The following is a 15,051-nucleotide window of genomic DNA, read 5'->3' on the forward strand; positions in this document are numbered from 1 at the left end:
GTGGGTTGTGTTGTAGTGTGCGTTTTTCCGGTACTGACTTCAATCTAGGTCAGCGGTGTTAGTTAAAAGCGGGTTCTCGTTGGGGAGGTGGGAAATAGGTGAAGAGGCATATTAGAGGCATAGACACCGCCTCAGGAGCCGGTCGTCCTTTGGCCAGACTGCCTTCAGGAGGATCATGTCATGCTAAGTCCGAGCACCGCATCGTAGGAAGTGAAGCTGAGGCGGCCTGGTCCACGATCAAGCATGAGACCTTCATTCAAGACGTCATGAGCCAGCAAGGCAATGGCCCTGTAAGAGAGAGCCGCCAAACGAAAGGCTGCCATGCCACCTCGGCCCCCGTCCGTGTCAGGTGCCGGCATTCAATGCTCAAGGTAATGGCGATCAAAGACCGTATGAAGACTAGAAGCTTTGGTTGAAGCGCCAAAGACCGTTGCATGAAGCTCTGTGATTCACTTACTGAAATGAATCGAGAGCAGCAAAGATGACTCGCCGTTCAAGAGGGTCGGCCAGGGGGCCGGCGTCATGGAATAACGGGTTAGGTTGCGATACGGCGGCATCCTCGGTGTGCTGGACTCCAGCCATCCTAAAGAGGTTTCGCAAGCGTCAGGCAGAAGAGGGTCGAAAAGGCGATTGCTGATGCAAAGTCGTGCACGGATGAATTGGGGTTGTTGCAATAGAATTAACTGTCTACATCACAGAATGAAGTCGGATGCATGCCAAGCCAGATAGGACCCGGCGACCACCAAACACCGCTATTGCTCTCTCTTTCTCTCTACCCTGCCTGTAACCAACGTACTACATCCCTCAGAGTCAGTCATCCATGACAGTAAACCTATTGAGAAACAAGCTGGTGTGGTTGGAAGCGCCGTCTAAGTTACACCTCCGACTTGTATAGCGATATATTCAACTCAGCGTTAAACCTCCATTGCCGGCAACACCTTGCGTTCCTAACACTGGCAATTGATTCCACGCAGTCATGGAGCCCTCCTTCAGGCCTGTCAACGAATCGTTCCCCATGCCTAGACACCCTCATCTCAACTTCCACGCCCACCTGAGTTTCATGGGAAATTGCACCATGGTCCATTTGACCACCACCGACCTCAGCCAAGCTGAGAGCACTCTATCGCCTATGGGAAGTTTTGTCTACGCAATGCCTGATGTACGTAAAACTCCCTGAGCAACAGGCTCCCTCTGATGAATTCTAGATGAGAAACGATCGAGATGCGATCAGCACACCTCTGTCGACCTCGGGCTCTAGCATTGACTATGCCACTAGAATGGCCAAGGTCCTTGCTCGGAAGATGAAACAACCAGTGTACGTGGGCTGCAGCATGGATTTCACGGGCACGACAGCCGAAGAAGAAATGGAAGGCTTCGCCGCTGTCGTCGATCAGATTATGGAGAGGTGGACCCCCAAATCGTGAACCGGCCCTGCTCGCCTGGGTCCCTCATCTCCCGCTGGGTCGATATTCTAGAACGCTGTTAAAAGAGGTCCCCGATATACAAGGATCGGTACCCTGCGCCCTTACATTTCATTGGGTCGGGGACCAGGCCTGTGCAAACAAATCGGTACTATTCCTTGCCCTTGCTGGAATTTGGCACCTTAGAGCCTCATCGAGCCTTTTAGCACCAGTGCAGGAACCTGGAACATTTTGACTACTTAGTAAATGCCTCCCGATGCACCACGAGATCTTCGCTTGGGGGCGCGGAACCTCTGCTGTGTGTGAGAAACACTGGGAGATCGATCGCCGTTCGTTGTTCGCCAATTCTCGGTAGGCCTACCGGTTGCGAGGAAACCCCGGTGGCAACTGTCACTACCTACAGGACATCACCCTGCTTAAGGTTGCTAATCGAAGCTTGGCTCCCACAGAGGGCAATTCTCCCAGGGTGCTGGGGTCAGATCACACGCCTGATGACACTGACGGTCCTCAAACGTCAGTAGAAACTAAATTGGCGGTTCATCAAACAGAGGCCATAGCTTAGCTCTTCCGCGGAGGCTACACGTCAGCGATCCTTGCGGCCTCCTTTCAGAGAGTCCAGTGGAGGTCGAGGAGATGTTCACCACCGCTTCTTGCCCTCCCTGCGTCGGGGCTTGTCGCAATGGTTGTCTGCACTATCTTAACTTTCGGCAAGTGGCCGGGTTGTCATCTTAAAGGGGATTGACCATTTTTGCAAGGCCTTCACCTTTCGACTTTGCACATATCGCATACCGCCGATCATATCCACCCACTTGAGCAGCTCGATGGCAACGTATTCAGTGCTATATACTGAGGCCACAATAGAAGAATGCTACATCGACCAAAATCTTCGTGGCCGTCACGCAGCCGCCAGGGGTTCGGAAACCCCTAAGCATGGGGTTTATCTGGTCAGGCGCATTATCGAACTCACTTTAATTGAGTCATACGCACTTTGGTCAGACCGACAAGGGGGCAGACAATCAACGCCTCCTTGCTGCAGCTTGTCGATCCTCTGCTCAATTCTCTCAACCTTCAGCAGAATAGGTTACGAGTACCGAGTACATCCTAGGTATATGACAGATGCCACCGAGGGCCTACTCCGTACACAAATCCAATAAACACCCAGTCAAGACCCAATAATAACCCCACAGACAATTATCCTGACCAGGAATGAAGCAACATGAGGAATAGATCGGGTTATGTGGTAAAATTAAGAACATTTCCCTAAACCTTCCATCATTTGAACCAGCAGATTGGATCTGCCAAATCCGGTTGCTCCCAAGCAACACTTCAACTGCGTCATTCCATTTATGAAACTAGTTGAAGATCTAGTGAAGACCAAGGAAGCGTGGAATGTCACTCGTTGTTCGTTTGACTTTTTGGTGATGGCGTTACTCCCTGTTCTAGATATCGCTTCGACTCGCCAGACGAGATGTTTCACGGAGAGAACGGAAAGACTGGTTGGGTTCGAAACACATACCCTTGAATTGTGAGCTTGTCCGATCCTCACTGCACGAATGCGGGACTGAGATGCCAGGGGGAAATCCCACCTTGCTGCAATGCGAGCTGCGAGCTGCAAAGTCGATCCTGTTTGAGGGTCGTGTAGATCCGAGGGCTAAAGTTCCGTTCCAACGGCTTGCCAGTGGTACTTCCAACCGACTGGATGGCGTTACCGGGAGGGGGAAGGGATCCTTACCTCCTAGACACCCTGGTTTGCTAGCTCCCTGGCGTTTAATCTAAGTTCCAGGTCTCCTCAGAGCTGCACGCTAATGCCACAAACCAGTCTTCTGGAACTGCGTCTTGGCCGTTTCCATCATTTTCTGGGAGTCTTTTGCGCCACCAAGCCGAGAGATGAGCGCCAGTCGCTCGCACGATCCTGCACAGAAGAGGGAAACGGTTGGGCTTGAGATGCGCATGCCCATCATTTGGGGAAAGGACAATGCTGCACATCATTGCTCACGCGGTAAAATGTTGTCGATGATTTCCCCTACGGACTCTGCAATTCCGTTAAGTCTCCGGCCTAATTCTGCACCTCAATGGAAACAGACAGAGATGACGGGTTTGACCGCCACAGACACTTGGGATCCAGGATCAATTATCCATTACCAGGTTTTGCGAAGCCACAACTCTATCAAGTACTCCGTCCCTGGTGGAGCCTCAGATCCTGCTTTCCGTAGGAGATCCGTTACTACTCCTCCCACTTTTACTTAATATCATACCTTGCAAGTTGACTGGCCACCTTTGTCCTACCCCGTCCTTCGAGAAGAGACGAAGTTGCTATGAGGTTCACTACAGAGGTATCCTTGCCCCACCTTGAATCTTCCATCTACAGCAGTTTTTCTGGAGCTTCGGAACCTGCAGCCTTAGTTTCGACGGATTCGTCACGTCGCAGACATTCTGGCTCCAGAGGGAATAGAGGATGGAGCGATGATTTTTCTTGGTACTTTGCCATAATTAGGAGAGAAACCCTAGTCAACAGAGATGGGGTTGACGAATTCGGGAGGGGGGCCAATTTTCAGCTTCAGGGACTAAGTTGCTCCCGGCGAGGGCCCCCATGCTTCCAACAGTTACAGTATGACCCCATGATCGACAACGCAGTCCCCCCTGGTTGATGGCTGGCTAGGGTGATGATTTGGGTTCGACTTTCTCCGACACACCCCATGCATCATCCTCACGCTTAGATTGTTCCTCTATTTGATGCCAGTCGGAAGAGACGGAGTGGAATGTACCTGATTCAATCACACTAAAGAATGCAAAATTGGAAAGGCTTGCAGCACTGGACAGCAAGGGAGAAGTTAGGTGCGGCCTCAGCCAGGAATCAAGCGGTCCTGGTGTGGACCATTGGTATGTTCCACCGTCTTTTTCTCCATTACCCTTCGTGCCGAAACCACAGCATGCAGATTGAGCCATTCGAAGGAGGAGAGGGCTTTCCAGATGTCGGCAGTCCCTCTCCCCCTTCATGGAAATAGCACCCATGTCAGCCAGCCGCTGCGGACACTGCGGACGGCGATAACTCCACTGCCAAAGCAAGGGACAGCGTCTCAAAAAATTTTCATTGCGACCACAATACGACCGAAATGGTGTGGTCGGATGTTTCAGGCACGGCGAAAGCCTTCTAGAACCAGTATTTCGCCGCAGATGAAGTTCAATAGATGGACAGGGATCAAGCTCTTTGCCTCAGAGCAGCTCGAGCCGAGTCCGGATGAGGTACGTTGATAGCACATTTGTTTCTGATCTGCCCTGCCTAGGGCCGCTTAGAGCTACCCACCGACAAGAGCCAAGGCCTATGATCGTCCTCGGTCCGCCTCCACCAAAAGAGTCCGCCACAAAGGTAGTCAAGGGAGCCGTCAGGAATCGTGGACATACGACTGACAGCAGCATGGAGCCATCATGATGGCTGAAGAACCGGTGATCTCGTCCACAGCCCTTCATGCCACGCGTATGACACCATAGTCTTGTGAAGAGGACGCGCATTCCTCCAAACCACTCAAACCTATCCACTTGGGAAGACCTCCAAGAAGATTTCCAAACATATATCGCTCAAATTTAGAGTGCATGTATCAAAGTATTTACCTGCCTGTGTATCTACGCGTCAGGCCCCAGGATGTTCTCAGCCAAGACGACTCGAACGGTGGCTCGGGTATGGGTCAAACATTTCATGGGTTCTCCGGCCACCTCCTCGAACAGGGGAACTCTTTTCGAGAATGGCTCCAGTGGTCCTTTGGCGCAGACCAGCTAGGCGGCAAGCCGAATGCCGGTCATGCCCCATTCGGCTGTTGAGAACGTTGCGGCTAGCTTCTTTTACTTCGGCTGCTAGAACCGGGGAGGCTCCTAGGAGGCCCTAGCTTTTTCAGGGTTGCGCATCAATCCGAATCTGCTCCCACTCAGACGTGGTTTTTGGCTTTCCGCTCATGTCCCCCCAGCATCAGTTAGGTCTGTGGTTAGAGGCCTCATCCACCGCCTGGATTGATTCTCGATGTTCGAGCGGGACCCTTCCTTTTTCCTGGCACGCTCCCAACGCCACGCGCACCGGCAGTTCACCTCGTGCGCCGCTCGTGGACTACATCTCTACCCCTTAACGGGCGTGGAAGTGAGCTAAACTGCACCGGTTCCCTCCCCCCCCCAAATACTTGTCCTTGCTTAGAGGTCTTGACGATCTGGCCCCAAATTTCGTTGGTTGCCGATCGACAGATCAGTGGGAAAAGCGCATGGCTATCGCGAGACCACGGTCGCGCCCTCAAACTCCAGGTTCCTTCTGCCCGTTGGCAGCGCACTGTAATACCACTTTTCTAGCGACAATTTCGGCTGACCTGACTGAGAAAGTGGCGACCACTCGCTTCGCATCAACTCGCTATTCCCCAGTGGACCAGTAGGCCAAGGTCGGACATTTACCTGTCTCCATTCCTGCATCTCGCTTCTGTCGTTGCAGTAACCTGTCGAAAGAGCACCTGATTGAGGTGCCCTTGAATCGAGAGAGTCTCTCTTTCTTTGTTGTTATGGATTGCGGGTTCTGAGGGTTGCTGTTGCTTCTGGATCCGGGTTCGGAAAGTGGCGGGCATGTCTCGATACAACGGAAGCACTCGTGTCTGAGTAGAGGAAAGCACTTACTCGGATTCCTGCGATGCCTGGCGACTGTCGATGCGACTGAGATGATGAACGAGTCTTTGCCCGTCTTCGAATCGACGTCGGTCGCCTCCTCGGGACTGTTTGCGACCGCTCATGACCTGGATCGAACACCACATCCAAGGCCTGCATCGTCGCAGCATATTGGGACAGGACTATTTCCATCAGGACCAACGACGATGTCATCATTCTATGGTCCTCACGATATGGGACCCCTCTCTCCGAACGAAGGAGTGTCTCGCACGGGGGACAATCTACGACCGGGCAGCGGAGCGGCGAGCACCCCATCTCCCGGTCAGATTTCAGCCATGATGATGCACAATCCGAAAAGAGCGTATAGACAAAGAAGAAAAGACCCGAGTTGCGACGCTTGCCGTGAGCGTAAGGTCAAGGTTAGTGGAAAACAGAGCTTCCTGCTGTCATTCTGCTGATGGGTGACAAGTGTGATGCGACCGAAACATCTAGTTGTACAGAATGCTCGAGTCGCAATGTTCGCTGCCAGTTCACCAAGGACACAAACCGGCGCATGTCGTCTATCAAGTGAGTCAAACTTTCTCCAGGTTATGTACGGCACTTTCTGATCTTCCCAGGCTAGTACAGGACTTAGAGCGACAACTAATGGAAGCCCGGCAGCAGCTCGAGCGGTATCATTCGGTTGAGCGAAATTCTGATCTCTCCACTGACCTTCGTCCCGAAACTGCCTCCTCGGTCTTCGCTGAATTTCCGTCTATCGGCAAATCGCCACGGAGGATGTTGAAAGCAAGAGCACCTCAGGACCTCACAAGTGCCAGGACACAGTTGAATGATGTTGGTCGTGGCTTGCTGAAACCTCCCGTTACGGGAGTCCAACCTCGATCGCACACTACACATACTCGAGTTTCAGACCTACAAGGATTGCCTTCGCAACCAGTCGCAGAAAATTTACTACACTACTATCACGAATATATCCACCGTCTTTTTCCCGTTCTATATTGGCCTAAATTTCAGCGGAATTTTACGATAGCAATGGAGAGAGGCAACGTGCAATCACTACCGACAGACTGGGTCGCAACGCTATATGCGGTTCTGGCCTGTGGCGCACTTGCAACCCATGACCGTGCCCGGGTTCCGGAGGCGCAGGAGTATCTCACAAGGGCAATATCAACCATCAATTTCTGGGAAGATGATGTTTCTACAAACCAGGCAATCGTAGCGTTTCTCGCTAGCATTGCGCTGATAGAGATGAATCGGAAATCTGCTAGTTGGATATGGCTGGGCTCTGCAATCCGCATTGTCCAGGATCTAGGGTTGCACGTTCAAGGGGGTCAATGGTCGCCGATTGAAGGCGAAATGCGCAAACGCATATGGTACTCATTCTATGTTTGGGACCGGTAAGCCTTGAGCCTTCATCCCGCCAATTTTTTTCCACTGACAACAGCAGCCTGCTTGCCCTGGAACTCGGAAAGCCGATGCTCATCAATGACGACGAGTGCGACACAGAGTACCCCGAAGTTCTCGACGAAGAGCGCCTGATGTCCGACCATATGACCACTCCCCTGGCTCCTAAACTATTGCTGGCCAATATTTACATAGCACGGCTTATGGCGCCGCTGGCTAAGACTTTTCGTTCCCTCTGCATCACCAGCGAGGCGTTGGCCAAGTTCGAGAGTCACCTGGGTGAATGTCTGCATTTGTTTCCCCGGCCACTACAACTCTCTTCGACCTCTCCTCTGGATCCATGTATTATGGCCCCACTTATCTCTTTCCAAAATACGCGCATAATGCTTCAGCGCCATAATTTATCCCCATCGTGCTCTTCAGAGCAAAGAGCCCAAGCTATTGAGCAGTGTCTCCATGCTTCTCGCGATACCGCAAACATCCTCTCAAGGTGCATGATCCCGCATGTTCAATCGCATGAGTGGGAACAGCGATTTGTGCTCTCTTCAACCACCATGCTATGTACCCATCTCTGGCGGTGCATGCTCTTCTTGTTGTCTCGACAAGTTTATGACGCCTTTTTTCTCGTCCTAAGAGCGGCTGCTACGATCAATGATGCTCGAAGCATTAATACTTGCTGCGGGAGGCACTTGTCTTTCTTTCTACGCTGTTTGATTGAGCGGGCAGAGCAGCCTGGCAGTATCGACATCGACCACGACGAGGAGTTACTAGTCTACTTGTCGGCAGACCTTCAAGCCAGTACAAATAGCTGGGTATGGGGCAACGCTGAGACAGGCACTCATCTCAGTCGACGGCAAAAACATGGTAGACCAAGGCATCAGTTCATCGAACACGATCCACACTCGTCAGGCGCTCAGTCACCGTCTTGGGATAACATGTTGTCTGAGGAAGAGCAGCACGATTGGGGCGGCTGGCAACACATTGAGCATTCAGCAAGATATCTACAGCAACTCTCGAAGCGACAGCATTATCCACACAATCAAATCCCACCTCCTCTGCCCATATCACCTTCACCCAATGGACCGGCTCCAGCAGGAATTTCAGGAGGACTAACATTGCCGCCGATCAGCACGCCGAACGAGACCCCTACCCCAGATCCAAACCGATCACGAATGACAATTGCGAACATCATATAGTCGATTCAGTTGCACATGCGACAGCGGAAATGGTTGAAAAGAACAAGATGATGAATTTGACGTTTACACAGTATGACATGTGCCTTGCTTCTAGATCTTGTACTTTTTTTTTGGATTTGAAGATACCCAGCAATCATTTACAATATACTACAGCACACGAAAATACCGACTCTGCCATCTTCGGATCTCGAGATATTTGGGATCTTTTTGTTCTCGCGATTTGCGCTTCCGCTCATGCCTCCCCTCCCCTCCTTGTGACAAGAGCGGAGCTCCCGTGAAATTATCTAGGATCTAGAGTGACAACGGCCTCACATGGACTGTTGGCATGGCCACTTGCCAACATCGCCCAGCCTCTCCCTTCCCCCTCTCTATATTCTCTTCTCTCAAGCTACCCCATCGGACGATACAGTGTCAGTGCCAAGATTTCGCCAAACACAACCGTCGGGCAGAAACAAAGTTGTGACAAAAGCCGGCTCAAGCCACCCTTGTCTCGCACCGGCAAACAAACAAGCAGGCAGCAAGGGGCGGGCCGACAGATAATAATGCAAATCGATCTTAATGACATAGACGCCTTTCGGAGGCTTACTGTCGTCAAGTATGTCGTTAGTTGCGACGGCGATGACAAAGATCCCTAGCCTGGTGTTTCATCGTTTCGTTGTTCCAGTTTTGAAATCACTCTCACCATTTGATGTGAGCTAGTCTCTACATACATACACATACACATGTACTGAGTATATACTATGCCCCTGTGTCAAACCTCCATTCGGTGTGTCTATTTCTGAGCTCTAAGCTCGATATCTGACACCGCTCGCAAGGTTTGAAGCGAGGACAAACAGGGGGAGGCAAAATATCTTGGGACGCTGGAGGAGCAACTCCGTGTCTTTTAAGAACAATAGAAGAGAGAGAGAGAGAGTGAATAAAGAAGATATCAGATGATTATTGCCCATCTAGACTAAACTCATATAGGTTATTAGCCTAGGATCTCTACTTTTTTTCTTTTTAGCCTTGCTTCGACGCGATCGAATTTCATCATCGGCGACTCCACAATTACTCCAGCGTAGAGCTGTGGATGGGAGGTCAGAGCGACGGCGATGGCCATGGCCATGGTAAGAGCAAGAGCAAGAGATTCTCGACGTGAGCTTTTGATTGAAACAGCTTTTGAGACAGGAATTCTCTTAGGCGATCAGATCGAACCCCATCGCCCTCCTGCCTGCGTCGCCGCCCAAGATGCCCTTTTCTCCTGTGAACAATTGAAAACTCCTCTCGCCTGGCCCGCGGCGGAAATCCTCGGGCGGGAGACCATTCAGGAAATCCTCGAGCTGGCGTTTGATGTAGCGCTTGTTCTCGTCCGTCCGGGGCGTGGCGGCGATGTACGCCACGCTGGCTTCGTGGTCACCGTTGTGCTCGACCTCGACCGCGTGGCACATGTCTGCATGCCACCACACCGTGTCGCCGGGTTCCATGCGGGGGATGCCCACCATGCATTCGCAAAGGCAGAGGTGCGGGTGCGACGACGGGCTCAGCAGCTGGCTGTCCTCCCTGAAGGTTCCTGGGAACCACGGGCTCTCGAGGTCGAACGTCCATTTGGTGGCGTCCATGACATCCTCCCCCTCGGAGTCTGGGGGTTGGAAGAATGGTCGCAGCAACAGGTAGGCGATCGTCCACTTGACGTTGGGGTATAGCATTAAGCTGCCCTCCCCGAGTCCGGCCGAGGTGAGGGCCGTCCATCCTTGGAAACTTCGAAAGACGCGCGAGTGCGCGCTTCCGGGGAACATTGCTTGGTTGGCGGTCTTGCGCGCGGTCAAGTCATAGTTGTCCAACAACTCGGGGCTTCCTGAAAAGACGGCGGCGTAGACGGACTGATACGTGGGATCTGCCCAGCGACACAGACTGCCTGCGTCGATATGGGGACCGAGTCCGCGAAAGGGGATCCCTGGGGGGCGAATGCGCACCGCGTCCGCATACGACAACGGCTCTGGTGAATAAGAGCCAGCATTGTCGTGCCACCAGGAGTTGAGCTCCTCGCTGAGCTTCAACTGGTTGGGATGTGATCGGGCTGCCATTTGTGTGGGTGAGTAGTACAGGTTGAGGATGAACGGCGTCTCCTGTGGCCAGCCTAGAAATCAGTCAGAGAGAAGAGATCGAAGGTTTCACTCCATGGGGTGTATATGTATTTGCGTGCTCCTTGATGGGGGCAAACATACCTCCGATCTGCGATCGATTCGCAGCAACGTACTCCTTCAGATCTTTGAACCACTTGTCAGCTTCCTCCCGGCTAAAGACGTTGCGGACGACAAAACAGCCGACATCCTTCAACGCCTGCTTCCTCTCGGGCGTCAAGTTGAAGACCTCGTCAAACTGGATCTCCGGGATCACTGCGGTGCCATGTTCGGCGATGTGGTCCGTCACTGATTCCAGCTCCTTGCAGACCTTGAGCCAGCTCTTGATGATGTTGTCCTTGCCGTATTTGTCGACTATGGCTTTCTTGTATCCGACCAGGTCATCACCTGGCTCTGCCTTGGCTGCAGTAAACTCGGGCCAATCTGGCCAGCTCATCAGTCTTCCTGGCATGTTATTGGTTTTGGGTGTTCGCTGTTTGGTACACTGGCTCCTTCAGCGCACGCCAGATCTTTCCCCTCCTCCCTGTTGTCGAAGATTTTAAGGTGATTAATAGTTGCGAGATGACCGCTTGATCGCGACGTAAGATGCCTCATCGGACATCTACGACATGTGAGAGACAGGGTTCCAAACGCAATTGACTTCGCTGGATATGTCCCCCAGAGCGTGCCCAGGGCGACATTCAACCTCGACTAGGTCAATGCGAAACTTCGAAACTCAGCCCGCCCGGAAACCTTCACTCACCAGCCATGGCATCTTTCAGTGGGAGACGGTGCTGCCAAATCCGTGTCTCGACGCTTTGAGGCGGACATTGCCGTTTCCACGCTGGGACGGCAATTGAGCAAAGGAGGCACAGGCCGAGGGCCAGCCTCGTCCGTATCAGGACCTGGGTCCTTTCTCCAGATAACGCGAACCCAAAGGGACGGATCGGTAGGACTAGAACCAGACTCGCAGAGCATGTTCTTTGGAGATTGGCCGTGTTATCCGTCCCGCGCTGGCGGACTCCTCCATATCTACACAACAACCTTTTGCGATAACGGGTGGTAACGCACCTGGCATGGATCAAGCAGGCAAGCCGTGTTGTCGTCTCTATCCCAGAGGGGACTCTAAAGAGTGTATAAAATAGAGCGGGTCCTCGGTCAACGAAAGATTTGAGACCAGGACATCAAGTTTGATCTCTCACATATTTTCTCAACCCAACGACCATTGTTCAAAGAAAGACTTGATACCGAAGCCATCATGTCGCCAATTCCTTGGGAGCTCCCGGCATGGGTGCCTCAACAGTCGTGGATTGCTTGCACCATCCTCGTCCTCACATCATGCGTGACATCAACTGTAAGTACATACCTGGAATTTGGTTACGGGGAGGTTTAGCAACATGGCAAGATGGGTTCGATCATGGGTTGACACCTGTGCACCTGCAGACTCTAGGCTTCGATGGTTCCATGATGAATGGACTCAACATCCTTCCCTCGTACACGGATTACTTCACCCTAACCACAGCCACTCTAGCGCTCAACACGGCTTCAGTGTGGATGGGCAGCGCAATAGCGGGCATAGGGTACGCCAAAGTCCCGGACTGGATTGGTCGCAAATGGGCTCTGTTCTTCGGGGCTGTCTCCACAATCATCGGTGTCGTCCTCCAAACGGCCGCCCAGAACATCGCCATGTTTGTGATCGCGAGGATCATCATCGGCTTCGGGACTGGCGCCTCGTCCATCGCTGCGCCCGTCTACCTGTCAGAGACTGTGCCTGTGAAGCTTCGCGCGGTCTCGCTGGCTCTATTGTATGACTTTTGGTATGTTGGTAAGTGGTTGGCCCATCTTTTTATCGCAGACTGAAGCGATAGGTAACTGACCAACAAATAGGGGGTCTGATCGCTGCTGGTGTCACGTACGGCACCGCAAAGATGGATTCCACTTGGGCCTGGCGTCTCCCGTCAGCCCTCCAGGGGCTCTTCAGCGTTCTTTGCATAGTCCTCATCCCATTCACCCCGGAGTCCCCTCGATGGCTTCAAGACCAGGGGCGGAATAAAGAGGCTCTGCTGGCATTGGCGCAGACCCATTCGAATGGGAACATCGATGACCCTGCCGTAGTCATCCAATTTCGCCAGATCACGGATACCCTTGCGTTCGAGAAGTCATTCGAGAGCCCTTCATTCATGAAACAATTCGCCAACAGCTCTTCCACTCGCAGGCGCATATTCTTGGTCTGCACCGTCGCCGTCTTTTCCATGCTCTCCGGAAATAACATTATTTCATATTACTTCGGAACAATGCTGACGCAGGCGGGAGTAACGAACCCGACTACACAGCTTGAGATCAACATCATCCTCAACGCGTGGTGCTTGGTCGTTTCTCTCGTGGGCACTGCTATGGCGGACAAACTAGGGCGTAAAGCTCTGGCTGCCATTTCCACGGCGCTGTTGACCATTTTCATCTTCCTCGTGGGCGGATTGACCAAAGTCTACGGCGACTCGACCAATAACTCCGGTATCTACGGGACGGTGGCCACAATATTCCTCTTCCAGGGAGCATACAGTTTCGGTTGGACGCCTCTTACTGTCCTGTACCCGCCGGAGGTCCTCAACTATGGTCTCCGCTCGCTCGGCATGGGCATTTACACCTTCCTCGTGAACGGAGTGGGATTGATGGTAACATTCTCATTCCCATTTGCGCTTGAAGCCATTGGCTGGAAGACGTACATGATCAACGGCGCGTGGGACGTGCTAGAGCTGGTCGTGGTCTTGGTGTTCTGGGTTGAAACGAGCGGGCGCACACTGGAGGAGATCGATGAGAATCTTGACGGAGAGGTCCACAGCGAGGCGCCCAAGTTGCGGGCTATCATGGGTGTGGCGCCAGAAGACAGGGAGGGCATCGTGGATGCCTTGGACTTGGGAAGGGATAAGAAGATGGAGGTAATGGGCGAGGTGAGAGAGGTTGCTGAGGAGTAGTCTGTGGATTAGGCTCGACTCGCTGAATGTCAGACAGCGTCAGGACCAGATATTGCCCAGACCAGGCAGCTTGATCGACTTGGTCGCATACCGATTTGGTTGCAATTGTGATCAGAAATCGGCAATCTTGTATCTGTGCACCGAGTGCTCGAGCCCTGTTCCCATAACGTTCGTGGTTGGTTGACTGGATCTCCAGCCCCGGCACAATGACTTCGTCCATATCGAGGCTCTCAGGCACGCTTTCCGATGCGACAGTCGCAAAAATCCTAGCGTTCGCGTAAATGTCCGCCAGGAAATATCGGGTAGTGCTGAGTTAAATACCAGCCAGGAGAGAAGCCTGAAGCCTAGTCCTAGCGAATTGTTCACCTGAAAGCTCGAGCGTAGAACTCTTCGGACGGTCTCCGCGACAAGTCATCTATCCGTCGTGCAATGGGTTCACAGCGGAGCATTTTGTAACCAAAGGCATGTCGGCTACCTTCAGACAGGGGATAAACTGTGCTGCAGGCGAGCTCAACTTACACAGCGTAGCGGTGTCCGTCTGTTAGGCATTCTGGGGGTGGTTTAGGGTCAGACTTGACCTCAAGATCACTTGTTTTAGGAATACACGACGTTGCCGTGAAGGACGCCATCCTGAATAGTCCTTGCTGCTGGTAACTCCTGTTAGTACAATACTGAGGTAACCGCCTATGAGTATAGATCAATAACCGCTCCTCCAAGAAGGCGGCTTCCATGCCTTAGATGTAGCGCAATGGTAGGCGCAAGACAACTGATTTAATGTGCTCGTGGTAGCCATTTATCCCATGCAGCTCGAGGCTCTCCAAGCTTCATGGGTTGTCATAAATCTGCGACAACGGCCATGAATAGCCTTGTTGCCCGTACTGTCCGAGGTGCTGCAAGTGCCCAGGATTCATGGTGGCCGGCTGTGTAAGCAATTCGAAATCATTAAGGAGGGTATCCCATCTTTGCCAGTCCATGGCCATATTGTCCATGACAGAGAAGTCATGCGCTGAAAAGGTAGAATCTAATGTAGTGGCCGGCTCTTCAAATTGCTGGACGCTGGGCAGGCTCTCTGCTGCCGAAGTATTGGGGGGCTGCGACTCTCTTATCGGGTTCGTGTCTTCAGCTTGAGGGATAGGATGCGGCTGTGATGCTGAAGGGCGACTGGCATCAGCCTTCCGCTCCTGAACCTCTCGCTGTTTGCGAAGCTGTAGAATGAATTGCGGAGTATCCAGCCATGATAACCCCTGGGGATTTTCTGCTTGTGCTTTTTCGCGGGCTCGCCATGCCTTCAAGCACAAATTACCGATCGCGATGTGAAGCGGCTTCT

The 15,051-nt window shown here is 52.5% G+C and overlaps 4 protein-coding genes across 4 annotated transcripts; 3 read left to right on the forward strand and 1 right to left on the reverse strand.

Moving 5' to 3' along the window:
* Positions 1–976: 976 nt before the first annotated feature.
* On the forward strand, positions 977–1,424 carry A1O5_12836 (uncharacterized protein; the record flags this gene model as incomplete). Its single annotated transcript, XM_007753405.1, has 2 exons — positions 977–1,159; positions 1,206–1,424. 2 exons carry the CDS (start codon positions 977–979, stop codon positions 1,422–1,424), a joined length of 402 nt encoding a protein of 133 aa, XP_007751595.1.
* A 4,835-nt stretch (positions 1,425–6,259) lies between these two features.
* On the forward strand, positions 6,260–8,653 carry A1O5_12837 (uncharacterized protein; the record flags this gene model as incomplete). Its single annotated transcript, XM_007753406.1, has 4 exons — positions 6,260–6,472; positions 6,523–6,620; positions 6,671–7,450; positions 7,501–8,653. The coding sequence occupies 4 exons, from the start codon at positions 6,260–6,262 to the stop codon at positions 8,651–8,653; spliced, it is 2,244 nt and encodes a 747-aa protein (XP_007751596.1).
* Positions 8,654–9,828: 1,175 nt separating this feature from the next.
* Positions 9,829–11,224, reverse strand: A1O5_12838 (uncharacterized protein; the record flags this gene model as incomplete). The annotated part of the gene is made up of 2 exons (XM_007753407.1): positions 9,829–10,769; positions 10,858–11,224. The coding sequence occupies 2 exons, from the start codon at positions 11,222–11,224 to the stop codon at positions 9,829–9,831; spliced, it is 1,308 nt and encodes a 435-aa protein (XP_007751597.1).
* Positions 11,225–12,010: 786 nt separating this feature from the next.
* A1O5_12839 (uncharacterized protein) lies at positions 12,011–13,724 on the forward strand (the record flags this gene model as incomplete). The annotated part of the gene is made up of 3 exons (XM_007753408.1): positions 12,011–12,106; positions 12,196–12,577; positions 12,640–13,724. 3 exons carry the CDS (start codon positions 12,011–12,013, stop codon positions 13,722–13,724), a joined length of 1,563 nt encoding a protein of 520 aa, XP_007751598.1.
* Positions 13,725–15,051: the final 1,327 nt, after the last annotated feature.

This window comes from Cladophialophora psammophila, assembly GCF_000585535.1.
Source record: "Cladophialophora psammophila CBS 110553 chromosome Unknown aczJe-supercont1.38, whole genome shotgun sequence".
NCBI classification, from domain to species: Eukaryota; Fungi; Ascomycota; class Eurotiomycetes; order Chaetothyriales; family Herpotrichiellaceae; genus Cladophialophora; species Cladophialophora psammophila.